This window comes from Lutjanus erythropterus, chromosome 14 (genome assembly GCF_056507025.1).
Source record: "Lutjanus erythropterus isolate fLutEry1 chromosome 14, fLutEry1.hap2, whole genome shotgun sequence".
Lineage (NCBI taxonomy): Eukaryota > Metazoa > Chordata > Actinopteri > Lutjaniformes > Lutjanidae > Lutjanus > Lutjanus erythropterus.
The window spans coordinates 17824180-17841280 of NC_139330.1; the positions used below are offsets into that span (position 1 = coordinate 17824180).

General features: G+C 38.4%; 1 protein-coding gene across 1 annotated transcript; it reads right to left on the bottom strand.

Moving 5' to 3' along the window:
* Positions 1-736: 736 nt before the first annotated feature.
* Positions 737-11434, bottom strand: hif1an (hypoxia inducible factor 1 subunit alpha inhibitor). Its single transcript, XM_084735760.1, has 8 exons — positions 11027-11434; positions 7186-7436; positions 6473-6621; positions 6195-6340; positions 5016-5122; positions 3191-3254; positions 2985-3095; positions 737-1280 (listed from the first exon to the last, which is right to left on the bottom strand). Exons 1-8 carry the CDS (start codon positions 11204-11206, stop codon positions 1224-1226), a joined length of 1065 nt encoding a protein of 354 aa, XP_084591886.1. The 5' UTR covers positions 11207-11434; the 3' UTR covers positions 737-1223.
* Positions 11435-17101: the final 5667 nt, after the last annotated feature.

Genomic DNA, 17101 nt, shown 5'->3' on the forward strand with positions numbered 1-17101 from the left:
ATAGTGCATGGACCAGGTAACATGTCAGGCTTAACATGCAACTGCAAACTTTGACCACTAGATGGTGCGTTATGTCGCACAGCAATGGCTGAAACATAATCTACATCCCATCAGATCATCCTGCAACTTCAGTCAGTTAACAACACATTAACATAAATCATTTGAACAGTTCACTTTAACCACTTAGAACAATTTTAACCATCATATTCCCAAGAAAACATCATCTGTAATCACTGAGAAGTTTCTCCACATACATCAACTTACTGTATTTTCTTTTAATTCTTAAAGTTAACTGTATTTGCAACTAAAATTGAAGTATGCAATTCATATTTCAGTGCCCTGTCACCTATTACTGGTAAGCAGACTAGCACGCCCAACAAAGTCCTTGAAATATAAATCAAACAAGCAACAGCGTAAAGCACAACGCAATCACTCAGCTAATATAATTTAGCTGCAAGCAGCCACATATTCCTTCAGTTGAAGATATGAGCCTCCTTTTTTAACACCCACACATTTTTTCTCATTCCATCACTGTTTTTAATCACTGTACTTCTGTGTTTTATTACTGTTTTCATGCTCTTTTTTGCAACAGAGAATTCTTGCTGATCACTCCCTAAAATCATGTGAGTAGGTGTGGAGATAATGCAGATTACATTGATAAATATTTCAAAAACACAAGACCTGTCAACTCTAGTGGTATGAACCAAATCTGGTTTAAAGCTGTCTTTGTGTACGGTCATTCCTATTACGTGTATATAAGAAATGTCCTGAATCTAACTGATGTGTACTGTATATATTATTCCCCTTGACTCATCCATTAGTGGTCAAAATGCTGAGGTTGTTCCAAAGGTACCGATCTCAGACAGCATCTACTGACTGGGTAAACAAATGCACCCAAATACCCATTAGGTTGAATTATGAGACTGCTGAGACTGGTCCACATAAATATATATATAGACTTGAGCCAAATTAGGCCTCCTCTTCAAAGACATCTTCAAGTAGGTGAATTCCCATGAGATTTTTCAGACGTGTCTTCGGTAACTGTTTGCGATGACCATGGCACTCGGAGACAACTTAAGCAGAATGGTTTGGAGATGGCCGCTCATTGCCATGCAGTGACACGTAGCTCCAAAGTCAGAATGTGCATTACACACGCAGCAGTCTCATTTTCACACGCATACCGTTTCAGAAGCAGTCTACTTAACAGTTTAAAGGGTGTGGCTCTAACTGAGATCCTGGTCATATCGGCCCTTAATCATCGTTTTTAGTAGAGGTCCAACCTGCAGAAAAACAAAAGGATTCTTGATTAGGATGAGCTACTTCATGTAGTGTTAGACATACAGGGTGTCAATAAAGTCTCTTTACAATTTAACAGATTTATTACAAAGGCAAATGAATAGACAAATCTGTGGAAATTATTACAAAATGAAAAGTAGATATTGAAGTTTTTTTTCCTCATTTAATACACCTCTATATGGGCACCATTAGCTGCACGAAGCACATCGAGATGGTACTTGATTTCTTGCCATGTTCGCTGTAACATAGCCTCATCAATGGCGGCAATGGCATCAGTGATCTTATGCTTCATGTGTGAAGCATGAATGTGATTAAAAACTTTGATAACCACTGAGTACATAGAACAAATCTAATTAACATATCTCATCAATTGCAAAGAGACTTTGTGGACACCCCGTATTATACAACCCTGATACTAAAAAAGTTAGCACATAATTTTTAAACCTTTTTGACCTATACTGAATTGAATATAGTACAAAAATATTGAAGGTTCAAACTGATTAACTTTGTTTTTTGTAAATATACACTGATTGTGAATTTGATGCATGTAACACAGTCCAGAAAAGCTGAGACAGGGACATGTTTACCACTGTGTTACATCACCCCTTCTCCTTTGTAAGCGTTTCATTTTGCATGGTAGAGTCTTAACTTACATTTGTAGATGCAGTGACAAACACCTTTCGTGTTGGTTTGTAATTCAGTGCTCCCTAAGGGGTCAAAGATCACGGGCATGTAATGTTTGGTTTTCAATCTTGGGCCTTACATGCAGAGATTTGTATGGCTTCGCTAAGTTTTTTAAAGATACTGTGGATTGTGAATAATGAAATCCCTAAATTCCCTGCACTGGTGTGTTGCGAAACGTTGTTCTTTAACTGTTTGGACTATTTGCTCACGCAGTTTTTCACAAAGCGAGGAAACTGTCCCTATTCTTGCTTGTGAATAACTGAGCCTTTCAAGGATGCTCCTTTCATATCCAACCATGATACTATCACCAAACAGGTGATGCTACAACTGTCCCAGTCTTCTGTTGCTCTAATCCCAACTTTATTTAAATGTGTTACAGGCATCAAATTCAGAATGAGTCTATATTTTACAGAAAACAATTAACTTTCTCATTTTGAACATTAAATATCTCGTCTCTGTACTGCATTTCATTAAACATCGGTGTCAAAAATATTTTTAAAAATCTCTGCACACCTGAATGTGTGACAGGTACATCAGAGGAAGATTCATCTCAAAGGCAATTAGAGAAACTCCTGCACACTGTCTCACTTTCTGCTGATACCTTTATTAACTAAAGTTTTGGTTTAAATGATGTTCATCAGGTACCAGATGAAGGTACCTGATGAACGTTGTTTACATTAAATACGGGTTGAAAAGGATTCACAATCATTCCAGTATGTTTTATTTACAGTTTACACGGTGTTGCAACTTTTTTGGAATCAGAGTTGTTCATTGTCTCAGACTGCATGAGTCTTTCCTTTGTACTAAATCAGGTGCGCCATAAATATTCACAGTAATTGGGTTGCTGGAAGGGTCAGCATGCCCCAGGGACTTCATGTAACAGGTGACCTAAATGTGGATCTGATTTGATGTTCTAGAAACTGTCAGTGTGACATTCATGTGTGACTTATGCAATCAGTACACTGACGGTAGGACAGAGTTTGTTTAAAAGCAAGTGCTTTTACCTCATGTGGGTCTCCAAGTGCTTCTCCCAGCATCTTCTCAATATTTCTCATGATGGCCACCTTCTGATGAGCTCGCAGCGGGTATTCTATCTTCTTGGGTGTGGGGGCTCCCTGAACAAATGAGTCAACTGGGTAAGTGATCATGAAGAAACGTGAACACAACACACATGTTAAAATAAGAAGTGTTATCATTTATGTATGCATACTTTGTACCAGAAGTTGACAGTAATGGTCACTCCACCATTCAGCAGTGATTCAATGTGATGCCACCTGAAGAGAGAAGAAAATATAAATAAATTAATCAAATTCTGGCTATAAAAGAGGAACTTCCTGTACTTCTTACTGCCACCAAGCCTGTTATTTAATGTCACCATCATGTGTGCAAGTAAAAGATTGTTGAGAAATTACAAGCTGTATAAGCATGTAGAAATAAAAGAAGAGTGTCTAAATGTGTCAGCAAGTTCAATGTAAGACTTTAAAAAAACGTTTTAATGCCAAAACTAAATCAAATTTAATTTAATTTTGCAATAAAACTAAATATCAAGTGTGAAAATATAGATGAAGTCTTTTGACTAAATACATATTTTGTCAGCAAAAATTACAATAACTGGTTGACTTAAAGAACATTTATAGAAATGCATTTATTTATTATATTATTATTATATTTTAAACATATATATATTTTTTCCTGACTGATGTTTTATAGTTTTCTTGTGAATTTTAAATTAACAGGTACGTGCCATCATGTGTCACGTAGCCTACAGTCTGTTGTTATGATGAATCTAGTCAACTTCCTCTTGTAGATTAGACTGACTGCCACTTTCAACAGCTCATCTTTTGCTCAATATTGCTGGAGTCTCTTACAGCATTCAGTAAATAAATATTTAAGACTATTTAATACTTTTAAGGCCTTTTATTTGTACGTCTGTTTCCAACATTTCAAGACTTTTCAAGGACCTGCACCCAGACAGACAGAGACAGAGAGTGTGATGGACAGAGACAGATCATCTCAGACCCTTTGTAGTACTGTGGGAGAAAGAGGAAATACATGAAGCAGGTAACACACAGCTGTCTTGCACTTTTTATGAGTGGTGACAACTCCCTGAAAATAAATGCCAACGCAAGGAAACGTAATTGCTCGGTGTAGACATTACGAGTGGGTGCAGTGACAGCTTGCCAGACTAACTTTGCTTGATCTTTGAGCTCATGTGCATGTAGATTTCTGCCTGAAAACTGCAGCTACGAAACACTTTTGCATGTTTTTCTTTGTCACCAAACCATTTTTGCTTATTTTAGAACTCAGGATTGTGCAGTGTCATTTTCTTTGCATATTATTTTTTTCTTCCTTAACATGACCTGCTCTAAATTCAATTCCAGTGAATTGAATTGAATGATGATCTGTTTCCAAGGACTAATACTTGGCCATCTGCTCCAGAGATTTGATTTTCATGTTGCCTGTCTGCTCTCTGTGGGATATTTCTATTCTACTCTGGACTGCAGCTACAAAATCCAGGCTGCAGGACGGCTGGCTGTTAGTTTAGGAAGTGCTTGATGTGACATGCAGCAGAGTTTTCTATGAGTGGAGCACAGATTTTAAACGTCAATATCACAGTTGATCATGTTCACTTAATTGTGGAAAGCCAAAATCACGATCGCAATTAATATTCGATTAATTGTGCAGCCCTAGCTCCAACACATCAACTTTATTACCAACAATTATAACTGCATTACACAGTGGTTACTTTTGACAGCACAAACGTCTGCCAGTTCTGGGCCAATCAATAAGGCAACAGTAAACGCGCAATATAAAAAAAATTGACAAATGATTTTCTAACAGCATGTTGAGCAGTTAAATCAAAGAATAACACACTGAAATGCAGAGAGCATGAAAACACATCAACTGGCAGTTCATCAAAGAAACTCAATGCCCTGGAGATAATCAGCTGATTTAGTGGTGGAGCTGCATTTTCTACATCAGTGATGTTGGTATATATCATTTCCAAAGAAAGGCCGTACAGAGGTACTGCTTACCAGTACATGGGGATGTAGAGCACATCTCCTGGGCCCACAACAGCCTCATAGCCAACAACATTTTTAAACCTGGGAAACTTCTCATAATCAGGGTTATCGAAATCAACCTATAAATGAAAAATGGACACATTACAAAACATGAACATAAATATACATCTGTTTTCTATAATGTAAAAGACATTTAAATCCTTCCTACTTTTCTGACACTTGCTTTAAAAAAAAGTAATTCTTTAAAATATTGTACCAATTTTTACCAAATGTATGCGCTTACTTCAAGTAATCTTAACACAGTATATTCATAATAATTTTCCTAAAGTGATAGTTCAGATTTATTTGATGTGGGGTTGAATGAGGTTCTTCAATAGTCAGTCTGTTACCTACAGTAGATGGCAGTCAGCACGCCCCCAGTTTGAAGAGGCAGAGAGGGGCACCACAATATATCCACTGCTATTCTTTAACATTAGACTGCCTTTTCTGAAGGGAAACCGTCTTTAGCCGAATATCGCACTCTCCAAACCAACCAACCTCCAATCAGTAATTCAGTAATTTTATCCTGCAGAATGTGGGAGCTGCTAGTTTACTGCTGCGACAATCTGTGTGTCTGTTTGTTTTCTGTTATTGTGTGACTTTGGTTAATCCAAACTATCCTTTTAAAAAAAAACAAAGTCATACATTACAACAAAAAAAGGATGAGGCAGTAGAAGACCAGCAACTCCTGCTTTCTGTGTAAAATTACTGATTTTGCCTATGGAGTTGGGTCGGTCGGGTGAGAGCTATATTTGACTCATGTAACAGCACTTGACACCTGTCGAAAAAGGCTGTGTGATGTCAAAGCAGTGATTTCCTTAGATGGGCCTTTTTTAAAAAAAATACCTTTTGTTGCTGATCCTGTCCACAGTGGTACACTGCTTAGCTTTTGTGCTGGTGCTTCTCTCTGTTTCTCTAACCTGGGGTGTGTCAACTGCCACCTACTGAAGCTAATACACTGACTGTCAATAAGTACCTAATGCAACCCGACCTCTAATAAAACAAACCATGCATTTAATGGTTAGACACCACTGTGTAATGTATGTATGTTGAGTGGATTCCCTCTTTCTGTGAATTGTTTCTACCATTAGGGATGAAACTAACTGAACTAAATTACATATGCTACTCCATAAATGAAGTTCAATAGCTTACTTGGCTCTGTCTGTCACAGGGATGATGCACAGGGTATGGATAGAGACATTCAAACTGGTCTGGAGGGAAGAGGATGCATCTCTTATGGCCTTTGATCTGTGCAAAGAAGTTCTGCTGCTCATCGTAATGTGCCGGTGTCACATTGCCTGTGTGGGAGAATATTAATAGAAAGTGTGATGTGTGGAAAACACTGGGTGCAGTGACAAACGAGGAGCCGTATTATCCTACACTGTATAACAGAAAGTGTGACACTGGATTCCTTATGTCAGTTCCCTTACCCTCCATGCCTATGAGCAGCAGGTTGGATGTCAGCTGTCCCCAGTTTCTCTGGGCTTGCTGCTTGTTGATCCAGTTCCAGTTGAAACCAAGGAAGTCAACAACAATCTTCTTCCCGACTGTGTCATTCAGAGTCTGCTGCAGATAAACCCTTGAAATGCATGAGAAAAGAGACGCGCAAAATGTATGAGACACTTTGTTTTACACACGGAGACCCGAAACAAGTCGCAAAGCAGCTAATTTTAAAAAGTGCTATAAATGTTCCTAAAGGATATAAGCTTGTGTGTATGATTCTTGTATTTCAGCAAACTGCATCTCATTGAAATCATGAAAAACAACATAACATTGAAGGAGGTAGAAGAGAGTAGATAGTAGATAAGAGTGTTGATGAGTCAAAAAGTGAGTTCACTTTGTAAGCGATCTGGGAGTGTGCCGCCAGGCCAAGTCAGGTCACAGGAATAGGCTTCTACCCTGAGTCTTCCCTATAAATGCTTAGTCATTCGCTCCACTTTCCTGTGCTGCATTACATTTCATGAGAGAAAACACCTCTCACTGTCAAGCACACCTGGCTGCAGCACTGACACATCTTGTTCCTGACACATGGCTGTTCAAGCTTCAAAGAGAGGATTATGCTTAGATTGGGCAGGGTTGATATAAACATAACTTACATCATATTCCTGCTCCTACAAAAATGTCCTCAATAAATATATCTTACCTCTCCTCGCCTCCCATTTCCTCTGTTCTATGCATTTTATCCACAAATTCAGAGAATTTCATTTCCATTCGTCGTGACTTGGGGACAAAGGTCTCAAAATTAGCCATTTTCTTCTCATCATAGTAGAGGAATTTGTGGTTTTCTGCAGTGTAAACAGAGAAGTCTCCATTTCCAATGTTCTCTTGAAGGTATGCAATGTCCCATTTGAGAGCTGGATACACAAGGTTTGTATCTGTTAAAACCACCGGTTCCTGAAAACAGATAAATGACATTTCAATTCAACATTTTTACAAAAATGCATTGTAAAATGTCTATTTATATCACTGTAAAAACAAGCAAGATATCAAAGGAATATTGCACTAAGGCAGAGGTTCTCAATATTTTAAGAGTCAAGGACCCCTTGCAAGATAGAAAATATACCAGGGACCCCTTCATATCTATCCCTACACCAAGATAGTATATTTTACATCATATACAATAATTATTTGTGTCTAAAACATAAATTCTAGAAAATATAAAATAGGCCTAATGATCTATAAAATTATATAAAGGTCTATAAAATTGTTTGTGGAGAGGAATCGACTTGTAATGACAGCTAGAACTCTAATCATAAAATAAATGCAAACTATAATTTAAATGAATGAACCTAAAAAGTTTTCACAGACCCCCTGGCAGAGTACTACAGGCCTCTATTTGAGAACCACTGCACAAAGAATTTATCTTTATTTATCTTTGTTATTATCACGTGATTATAGGATTTAAGTTTTTATCACATCTACTGTAGTTGCATAAAATTGCAATTAATAGTTTTAACTTCTATAACATCTGTGACTATTAATGTGGTTCATTAAACAGGTTCAATATAATAAAAACTGCAAAGAAAAAGTCCATTAAATTATTTTTAATTCTCTTAAGAATAAAAGCGGAACATTAACAGTCGCTGCACGTATGTCATCTTAATCGTGTCACAACATCCCCAAACTGCGGTCTAGAAGAAGCTTTTCAACAAACGGGAACATGCATGCATCCCACGCAGTGCATGCACAGTGCAGTGTATGACAGCGGACACACACTCAGCTCCGAGGGCTACGTGACTAACTGAACGTACACCGGTGGGCGCGCTCCCGCTGCCTGCCTGTGTCTCGCTGCACCGGCTCTCGGTTTCACTTTCAGCGAGAGCCGCGTGCAGGTTTAGGTCTCGAGAAGTTTAAATGATGTCGGAAAAAAAACCCAATGACTAACTTTAATATGGATAGTGTATGAATTGCGACTTATTTCTCTTCGCTGCCAGCAACGAAGCAACCGGCTGCACGCGATGCTCCGACTCTTTTTGACTACCGCTGCGTGTGTTTATTGCAAAATCGACTTTTTTTTTTTTGCCATTTTAATTAATCTAACAGGACTTTTTCAGATAAGACTTGTTGGCATACGGGGACAGACCACGGGTGTGTCCCCGGGGTTTTCTACGATTAACGTGATCTAATACAGAGACAATATGAACAAGCCATATTTGGACAGAGAACGCTGTTCTCTCGCACGAGCGCTTGTATGATTGGTTGTTGGGGGAATTTTAGAACAATAAGACCGCTTGATGCCAAATTTAAGCTGAAAAGATAAAAAAATAATAATAATAAGTGAGTAAAGAGGACATGCCTGCCATGAGCCCTGACATACTTAACTTTTTAAAGATAAACCATAATCGTGATGTTTTCATTCATTCTTGCTTTCATTATGTGTCACAGTTCATGTTTGAAACAAATGCCCAACAGCTCCTGTTGCACGTGACAATAACCTCTACAAATCCTCATTTCGAATAAATAATGTTCACTTTCAGCCTGTTTTATGATAAAATGTGCAATTTGCAAACCATGTCTACTACAGCGAATTGATGGATATGCTAAATATTATATTATTTACATTATATGTTATCTATGTTATGATATGTTCCTAAATATTTATTGTACACTGTAACAAACCATTATTGCCTAGCTGCCATTCAGTGCAAATTCAGTCAAATAAGCCCTAGTTTGGGGTCATAAAACAAAAAACAAAAAAAAAGTTTCCTCTGTATTAGTTAGCTGCATACCACCACAAAAAAGAAGTTACAACTACTGCAACTGTAATTCAGCCTTAATATTATCCATCTAAATTAACTGTAGTATAATGATTAAAAAGATGTTTAACATTAGAAACTTTAAACATAACAAAGACCCAAAGATCAGACATGAGACAAATTAAAATTAAAGCACCACAGCTGTATTAAAATTCCAGAGTAAACACTGAAAATGGTTTTGAAAGTGTATGGAACAAATATTCTTTCCCTAATATGTTAAGTATTTGCCAGTTTTAAGGTGTGTAAATGTTTTTCACTTCACTTGAGCTACACTTGAAAATCTCAAAGTTCAAATTTATCTGCATAGGTTAGATTGACAAAATTGTCGTTACTGTTCTTGTAAACCAATTGTCAAGAGCTGACAGTTGGAGCTGTTAACACACGTTTGGTCTGTATCGGGGTGAGGCACTTCAGTGAAGTCATGAACGTTTCCATTATGACAGGAAACATCAACATGAATAAGCATTAGTTAGGTGAATAGGTTCCCTTATCAAAACGCAAAGTTACAAGTCAACAATTAACATCTCTGACCAGATGTAAAACTACCAGATGTGACATCCCTGATTGGACTGAACTTCAATCCCAATCAGCTCTGCAGATTTATTAGGCTGCCATTCCCAAAACTAGGGCTGCACAGTTAATGAACATCTACTGTAGTGCTGAGGAGATACCCTGGCCTACAAATCTTTTTCTCCAAATGGGACAGACTCCAACAAATCATCATCACATCATCATGAAAAATGAAAAAAAAAACATTCCCAGTAACCATGAATCATATGACAATATAGTCAAATTAATTCCAATATTATTCATTTTCACTAACCTTACCCAAAACTACAAGAAGCTACTGTTGGCAAGAAGACACTTTAACAAAAGAGTTATATTTATTGTCAAATGTGAGAAATGCTATCCTCAATTTAAATTACTTTGGGATGTAATTTATTGTCACTAATGCAGATGTAGACGACATGGCCAAATCCTTACAACTGGAAAGATGGAACTAGGACATTTTTGCTTGAAAGATGGCTAATTGATTAATGATTAATAGCCTCATCGATGGCGATACAGTTAATCTGAATATTGTCGCAATTGCAATGTGGCCAAGTGCAAAATCCAAATCGCAGAAGTTGCAATGTTTTTGATAAAGGACAAATGTGTGAGAAAACAGCATTATAATGAAGTACTGTAAAGCAGCTGTTTCGCACAGAAGCCGACAAATGTCAAATCATCATGACTTTAAAAAAAGTGAACATGACAATTGTGATGCAAAAAATAATCATTGCCACTAATCATGAATCAATACACAGCAATGTCAACAGCAACATATGTCAAAATAATCGCAATATGATTTTCCATATCGTGCAGCCTTTGTATCAACAAGTCAATCGACTAATCAATGAGTTCACTAATTGATCAGATCTGAATAATTCTCCCGGCAAGAACTAATAATGAAATCATTCTCTCAAGACCCAGCAATAAAACATAATCCTAAACAAAATTATATACAGTCCACTGCACCTGTTAATACCTCGTTATGACGGCACATTAATAACATCATGTGCACTAATAACTGCTTTTGATTTTAACTTATAATATCATTTTCATGCTGCAGCTCCTTGCGTTAAACTGTTATTAATACAGGGCTTCTCCCTGTGAAACGACCCCCTTGATAACACCGGGCATACATGGTGTGTTACAAGTTGCAGAAAGCTAACTTAGTGTGTTTACCTCGTTATTTATCAGCATGTCTGCTCTGGGGTCCGTATGGGACAGTCTGGGAATGGGCTTGGTTGGGAAAGTATATGTCCGGAGCTGAGACTCATCCCAGCCCCGGCTCTGGACGCCAGAGCACCCGGTGCAGCCCTCACTCTCCACCGGGTCAGCCTCCACCACTGTCGCCGCTGCCATGGCCGTTGACCAGCGATGATTAGCCGCCTCCGTCCTCCCTACACAAACAACCAGAGACTGGCTTTTCACCCGGACTCTGCCGTGACAGACTTCCGAGTCAGGAATACCATGCAATTCTTCCCATGCACCGTTAATAAACTGATAAAGGAAACCTGTGCAGCTCCGACGACACAGCCGCTCTCCTCCGCTCTTTTCCGTGTAGCTGTTTACACTCAGCTAGAAAACAAACGACACAAACTAAAACAGCCAAGGAAACACTTCGGCAATGTCATGTTCAAAAGATCGAACAGCGACACCTTATGCACAGGGAGACTAAATGCTCATATTGTAATAACGTGTCTCTACCACCAGAGAGCGCAATTGTACTTGCTTTTCTTGAAGTTTCTGCCCTCTCTCTCAAAAAAGAAACTCCTGATTTGCGAAATTCTCGCGATATTTTAACGCATTGTTTCTTTATTGTGCACGCTGTCTAAAGTAATTGTGTTGTAACATATGAAAATGCTGTGCTTAGGATCTGTGTAGACTTAGCGACAGACAGTACTTGAGAGCCAGGGAAAGATGACGGATTGGGTTACAACGGCTACTCTCGCGAGATCTTTTGCGGGTCTGGGGTTACCTTCTAGACACGACCCATCATTTCAGGAAACCGATCGTCAAACAAACATTCACAGCCCCAGGGAATATTATATCGAGCTCTGAGTGTCCATGCTCAAAGCTGAATGCAGGTATCGGCATTATTCTGAAGATTTATTCAAGTACTGCACTTAAGTACAGTTTTGAGGCACCTGAACTTTATTGAAATATTTTGATATACTACTCCAGAACATTTTGGAGGAAGAAGTTGTAGACAACCTTTTACTGCACTCTATTTATTTCACAGCTCTAATGACAAGTTGATTTTTAAATTAAGACTATACATACAAAGGATATTATCAATTTATGAGCTAAAACATCAATTAATCATTCACTGATCAAAAGAAATGTGTTTCCAACAATTTTGATAATTGATTAATCAGTTCAATAGGCCAATTTTTCAAGCAAAAATGTCAAACGTGCTGGTTCCAGCTTTTTAAATGTAAGGTAAGTAATGTATGTAATGCTGGTTTTCTTTGTCATTTGTTAGTCATGACTGTTGACTCGACAAAATAAGCTTTTTTTTACACTTTATAAACTAATTGTTTATCATTTAGTCTCTAAAAACTGTTCCTATTAATTGTGAAAAGAATCATCTGATTTATCTGTAATAAAAATTTATAATAGTTGCAGCCCTTATTTGGCTATAAAATATGATGTATAGATTACACTGCCCAAAAGTATAGACATAGTACAACAGTAGGCAGGGGTCATTATGCATAATGTGCACAAAGTAATTTTTACACTAGGTAAGTACACTTTTACTAATAGTGGAGTATTTTTCTAGGGTGGTATTGCTACTTTTAATTAAGTTTAAAAAGAAGAACAAGAACAAGAACAAGAACAAGAAAAGTAAAAAAAAAAAAAATCGAATCAGTTTTGAAAAATGTAAAAAGGTAACTCTTCTATACTTCCTCCACCAGTGCTGGTCTGAACAAACACAGCAGTAAAAAGCAGTGGGCTGATCCAGTGTAATGTGACTGACGAAGTACAGGATACAACACAGAAGTTGTGCCCCCTCTGTTTGTCTTTCAGACTATGAAATATGGTAATGAACGACTGAGCAAACACTTTTGAAATGCTGAGCCAATATTTAACTACGGTTATCATTGCCTCAGCATCACTGTATTGATCAGTTCACGACCATCCTTTCTGAGAGTACACACTGTACCTTGCTCAGTGGACTGATCCATGAGCCCTCCTCTGTTTCATCGATATCAGATTGATAGTCAACTAGATGGAGAACATCTTATCAATCACTTTGATCATTGGTACCCAGTAGTTGTAACCTTCCGGTATAATCTTTTTAACAAACAGGCGTAATTTTAGGCACAAGAACAAGGCAATTCAAAAAAATCAAGGCAAGACTAAAATGTAAAAGGAACATAAAGCAAAATAAAACACATTTCAGAGTTAAATAGAAACAGGAGAGTAAAAGTTACAGTGTGGTTTTATATTTTAGTCAATTAATTAAAGGCAGTGGCAAGTAGAAAAGTAAAGAAAAATGCACTGAGAGTTGCAGCAGACCTGCAGTTTCAAAGCAAAAGGTAGCTACTTTATGGAATCAAAGAGTAAAAAAATTTTGCACTCTTGTAAGTTGACAGGTGAGCATGAAAAGACCAGGGATCAACAATCAAAAGCAAAAACACTCTTACAGACAACAATATTATTGAATCTTTAGTCATCTTAAATCCTTGATTTTTTTAATAACATATTTAGCCTTGTTTTTACTTTTTGCTTACTACATAATTCCATATATGTTATTTCATAGTTTTGATGTATCCAGTATTAATTAATGATGTAGAAAAAATAATAAATATAACGAAAACACATTGAATGAGAAGGTGTGTCCAAACTTTTGACTGGTACTGTATGTTGTAGTTGACTGTGCGTAACATAGCACTGACAGCCAGAAACACCAAGAGTGAAATTCTGCCATTGTCTGTCTTTAAGTGGATGATGTAGTTTTAGCTCAAAGGTACAAAACATCTCCTGAATTCTTTTGTAAAATCTTGTATTTTATCTCTCGAGTCAGCCTTTATCAGCAGATTTCCACCACAGGGACTAGTTTGGGCTCCCTGGTGGGTTCCCATGCTCTGTGTTTCCTGTGCAGATCACTGAGCTGAGCTGAGCTGAGCTGATCCCTCTGATGCTCCTCTCTCCCCATTCTTTGCAGATACCCACAGCCAGGAGATTGACCACCCCGGTGAGAAGTTTGTATCTCAATCCTGCTGATAGCAGCAAACACATACATCACTGCTGTCTCCTCCTCGACAGATGGACTGCTGTCAAAACACAGATTCTCTCGAGGAGCTCCTGTTACAAGCATCTGATTACAGCTGCAAAACGTCCAGTTTCTTGATCTAATTGCTAACAAACTGACGTGATAATACAACATAGGTGACTGCAGATTTGTTTAAAGCACATGGTGGACGTCCCGCTCATCTGTGCTCATCTGTGTTGGCTTTCTCTCACATTCACACTGACCCTCGCCCCTCTAGGTCTTGTAGGTCCAGAACCCCTAAGCCATAAATCCTATTAGTCAAGGATTCTCTGAAGCATTATAAGTCATTTTCCCATCTTTCACTGATTGCATTATCACTCGCTACCTGAGAGAAATCTGCCCCTTTGTGTAATTTTTTTCTGCTATTTATATGTCAGAGTGATATGTTGTAGAGTCAAAAGAAAGTATTAAAACACTCAATTCAACCTGTGACCAAAACTCAAAATCAGACAATTCTCTATTAATGCTGCCAGTGCTGTATAGTAAAACATTGACATATTTTTAACATATTTTATTCAAATTGAGATAACTCGTGCTTAAAAGCCCAGTCGTTCTCTGTGGTGTCGCATCGGGCTCATGTGTGCTGGCAAATTGGACATGGCAGGGCTGGCCTGAGAGACGGAAGTTCAGACCCCTCGGTCGGAGGTCGTGTCACTCTCTGGGTGGGGGGGAATAGTGTAGTCTGACTCATCAACATTGTAGTGCTGTTTCACACGCTGTCATAATGTGTATTTCATGTGGTGGAACTCCCTTCACTTTTTTTTTTATTTGTGTGGTTGCTCATTTGAGGGAAAGACACTAACATAGAAAATGCAAAAATGTTTTGCCTTAAACTGTGGACTCTAGTTATTCATGTGAACCTCTGAGCTAATTTATAGTAGGGGCGACCAGGTTGTGTTGTAACACAAGGTTAAATCTATCATTGTAAGTTTTACCATTAGAAAAGTTCAGCGGTGATGTCATCGATAATGTACACCCCCATTTCCTTCTTTAGCTCACAGTAGAAGCGGCATGTCTCTGTGGGCAACGTTGTGGGATTTTTTTTTACCAAAAAACTGACTTTCAGGTAAAAATTACATCTTGTGAAAAGAGAAGAAAGTCCTGTACACTTTATTGCTCAGCATCACAAATCATTTTTTACACTTTTGGTCCAGGTAAGAAAAATTCAAGTTTCCTATCAAGATTAGTTTTTGCCTAGCATTCATTGTACTGTAGATACAGTGGTTTCTCTAGTTTAATGTGATGCTTTGCATTCACACTACCTTCTTGCCCACATGCTAAAACAGTTAGCTATGTAATGGCTGCTTGGGGTGGGGATAGTTATAACAGTTCATTAAAATGATCAGAATTTCTGCATCGTGTGCAATGAAAACACTTTACAAAGTCAAGGCTGAAAGAAGTGTGGGTCAAGTTTCTACATTGTAAGTTCTGGACCTACAAAGCCTCCACCTAAGGGGGAAAACATCTTGAACCCTTATGTGTGCGACACGTAAGGGTTCAAGATAGTTTTTGTTGTTGTTGTTCTAACTTTAAATTGTTCACTGTATTAAAAATCATTCCTTACTCTTCAATAATGTTCTTTCATAAATTGGATAGTTCAGATGTTAATTAAGCAAATTACCTCTCATTGTTACATCTATCATCAGCAGGTGTTACAACTCACCCCAGTAGTGGGGTAGGTTGTAACAACCTACCCCACTACTGGGTTAATTTGACATAAACTGACGGTGTGTCAAAGTTTGAGAGATCTAGCATGAACAATCACTGGGTTACTGACGCTCAAAGACAAAATGTTACAACCATCCCTGATCTCCCCTAGGTCATAAACCTCTGAACATAACAACACATATGATTGAAGACAACAAGAAAAGTAATAGTACAGCAGGGTAAAGGCTAAATGTTACAGTGGTAATTCTGTGCAATAAAAGAGTGAATTAACTGTCTCTTGTTGAAGCTGAGATCTTCTTCTGTTCTGTGAGTTGAACCTGCAGCCAGCAGGTTAAGCACAGTATTATCTTCATACACTGCCTGCGAGAGCAATGCCCTCTCTTTCATCTTTGGTGCTGATGAACAGCTGATCTGGACTGAAATTGCAGGTGTGTCAAAACGCTGAGCTTTAAAACAGCCAAACGGGTTTCTCCATCTGGCTTTCCCACACATTAACTGACTGCTGTGTCAGCAGCTTTTGTGTGACTATGTTTTACATGTGGGCATATGAGTGGGAAATTTTCTGCTGAAAGTGAGCCAGTGCATGATTCACATAATTAACCAAAGAATTAAGTCCATATAAGGATCCTGCATCAATCTAAAATGTTTGTCCTAATTATAATCTTCCATTGCTTGCAAAATGCTGTGAATGAACATTTTGACGTGCCTCTGTTGTCCCCTCTATCACAGTAAATAGCAGAATTTCCACAGAGCCGCGGGGCAGAAGCTTGGTATGCCGCTTCTTTTGTTGGTGAGAGCATTTTTTGCTGCATGCCAGCCAGAGCGATCCAGCCAGCCCACAGGGGTCATCAGAGGAGGGAGGAGTTTTGATTATGATCATTATTTGGTAAATAAGATGTCAACAAGGTGTTTCCTTGACACTTTATTGAGTAAAAGGAGGAAGGTGCAGAAATGAACGCCCCCCTCTCAATGGGACCTCTAATCTCCTCTTTCATGTCCCATCTCGTCTGAAGGGTTTCGGCTTCGGCTGCCATGTGCTAGTCTGCCTGGGCCTGGCACTTCTTACTCGCAGGTGGGGTGAGTATCCTGGCAAGCATGTGTTTATAAAACCCACTTGTTTGGGCACAATACTTGAACTAACTTCTTTTGAGAGAACAGTGTGAATCTGTGCAAAGCCTTTTCCCAAAGTCCTTTAGAAGGCGACAGCCCATTGAGAGTAGAGAAGAAGGGATTACCTTCCTCGACAGTGGTGCATTTCCGAGAGAGCTGATTAGCTCTGCATTCATTGTTAAATCGAGCAAAGGAAGGCC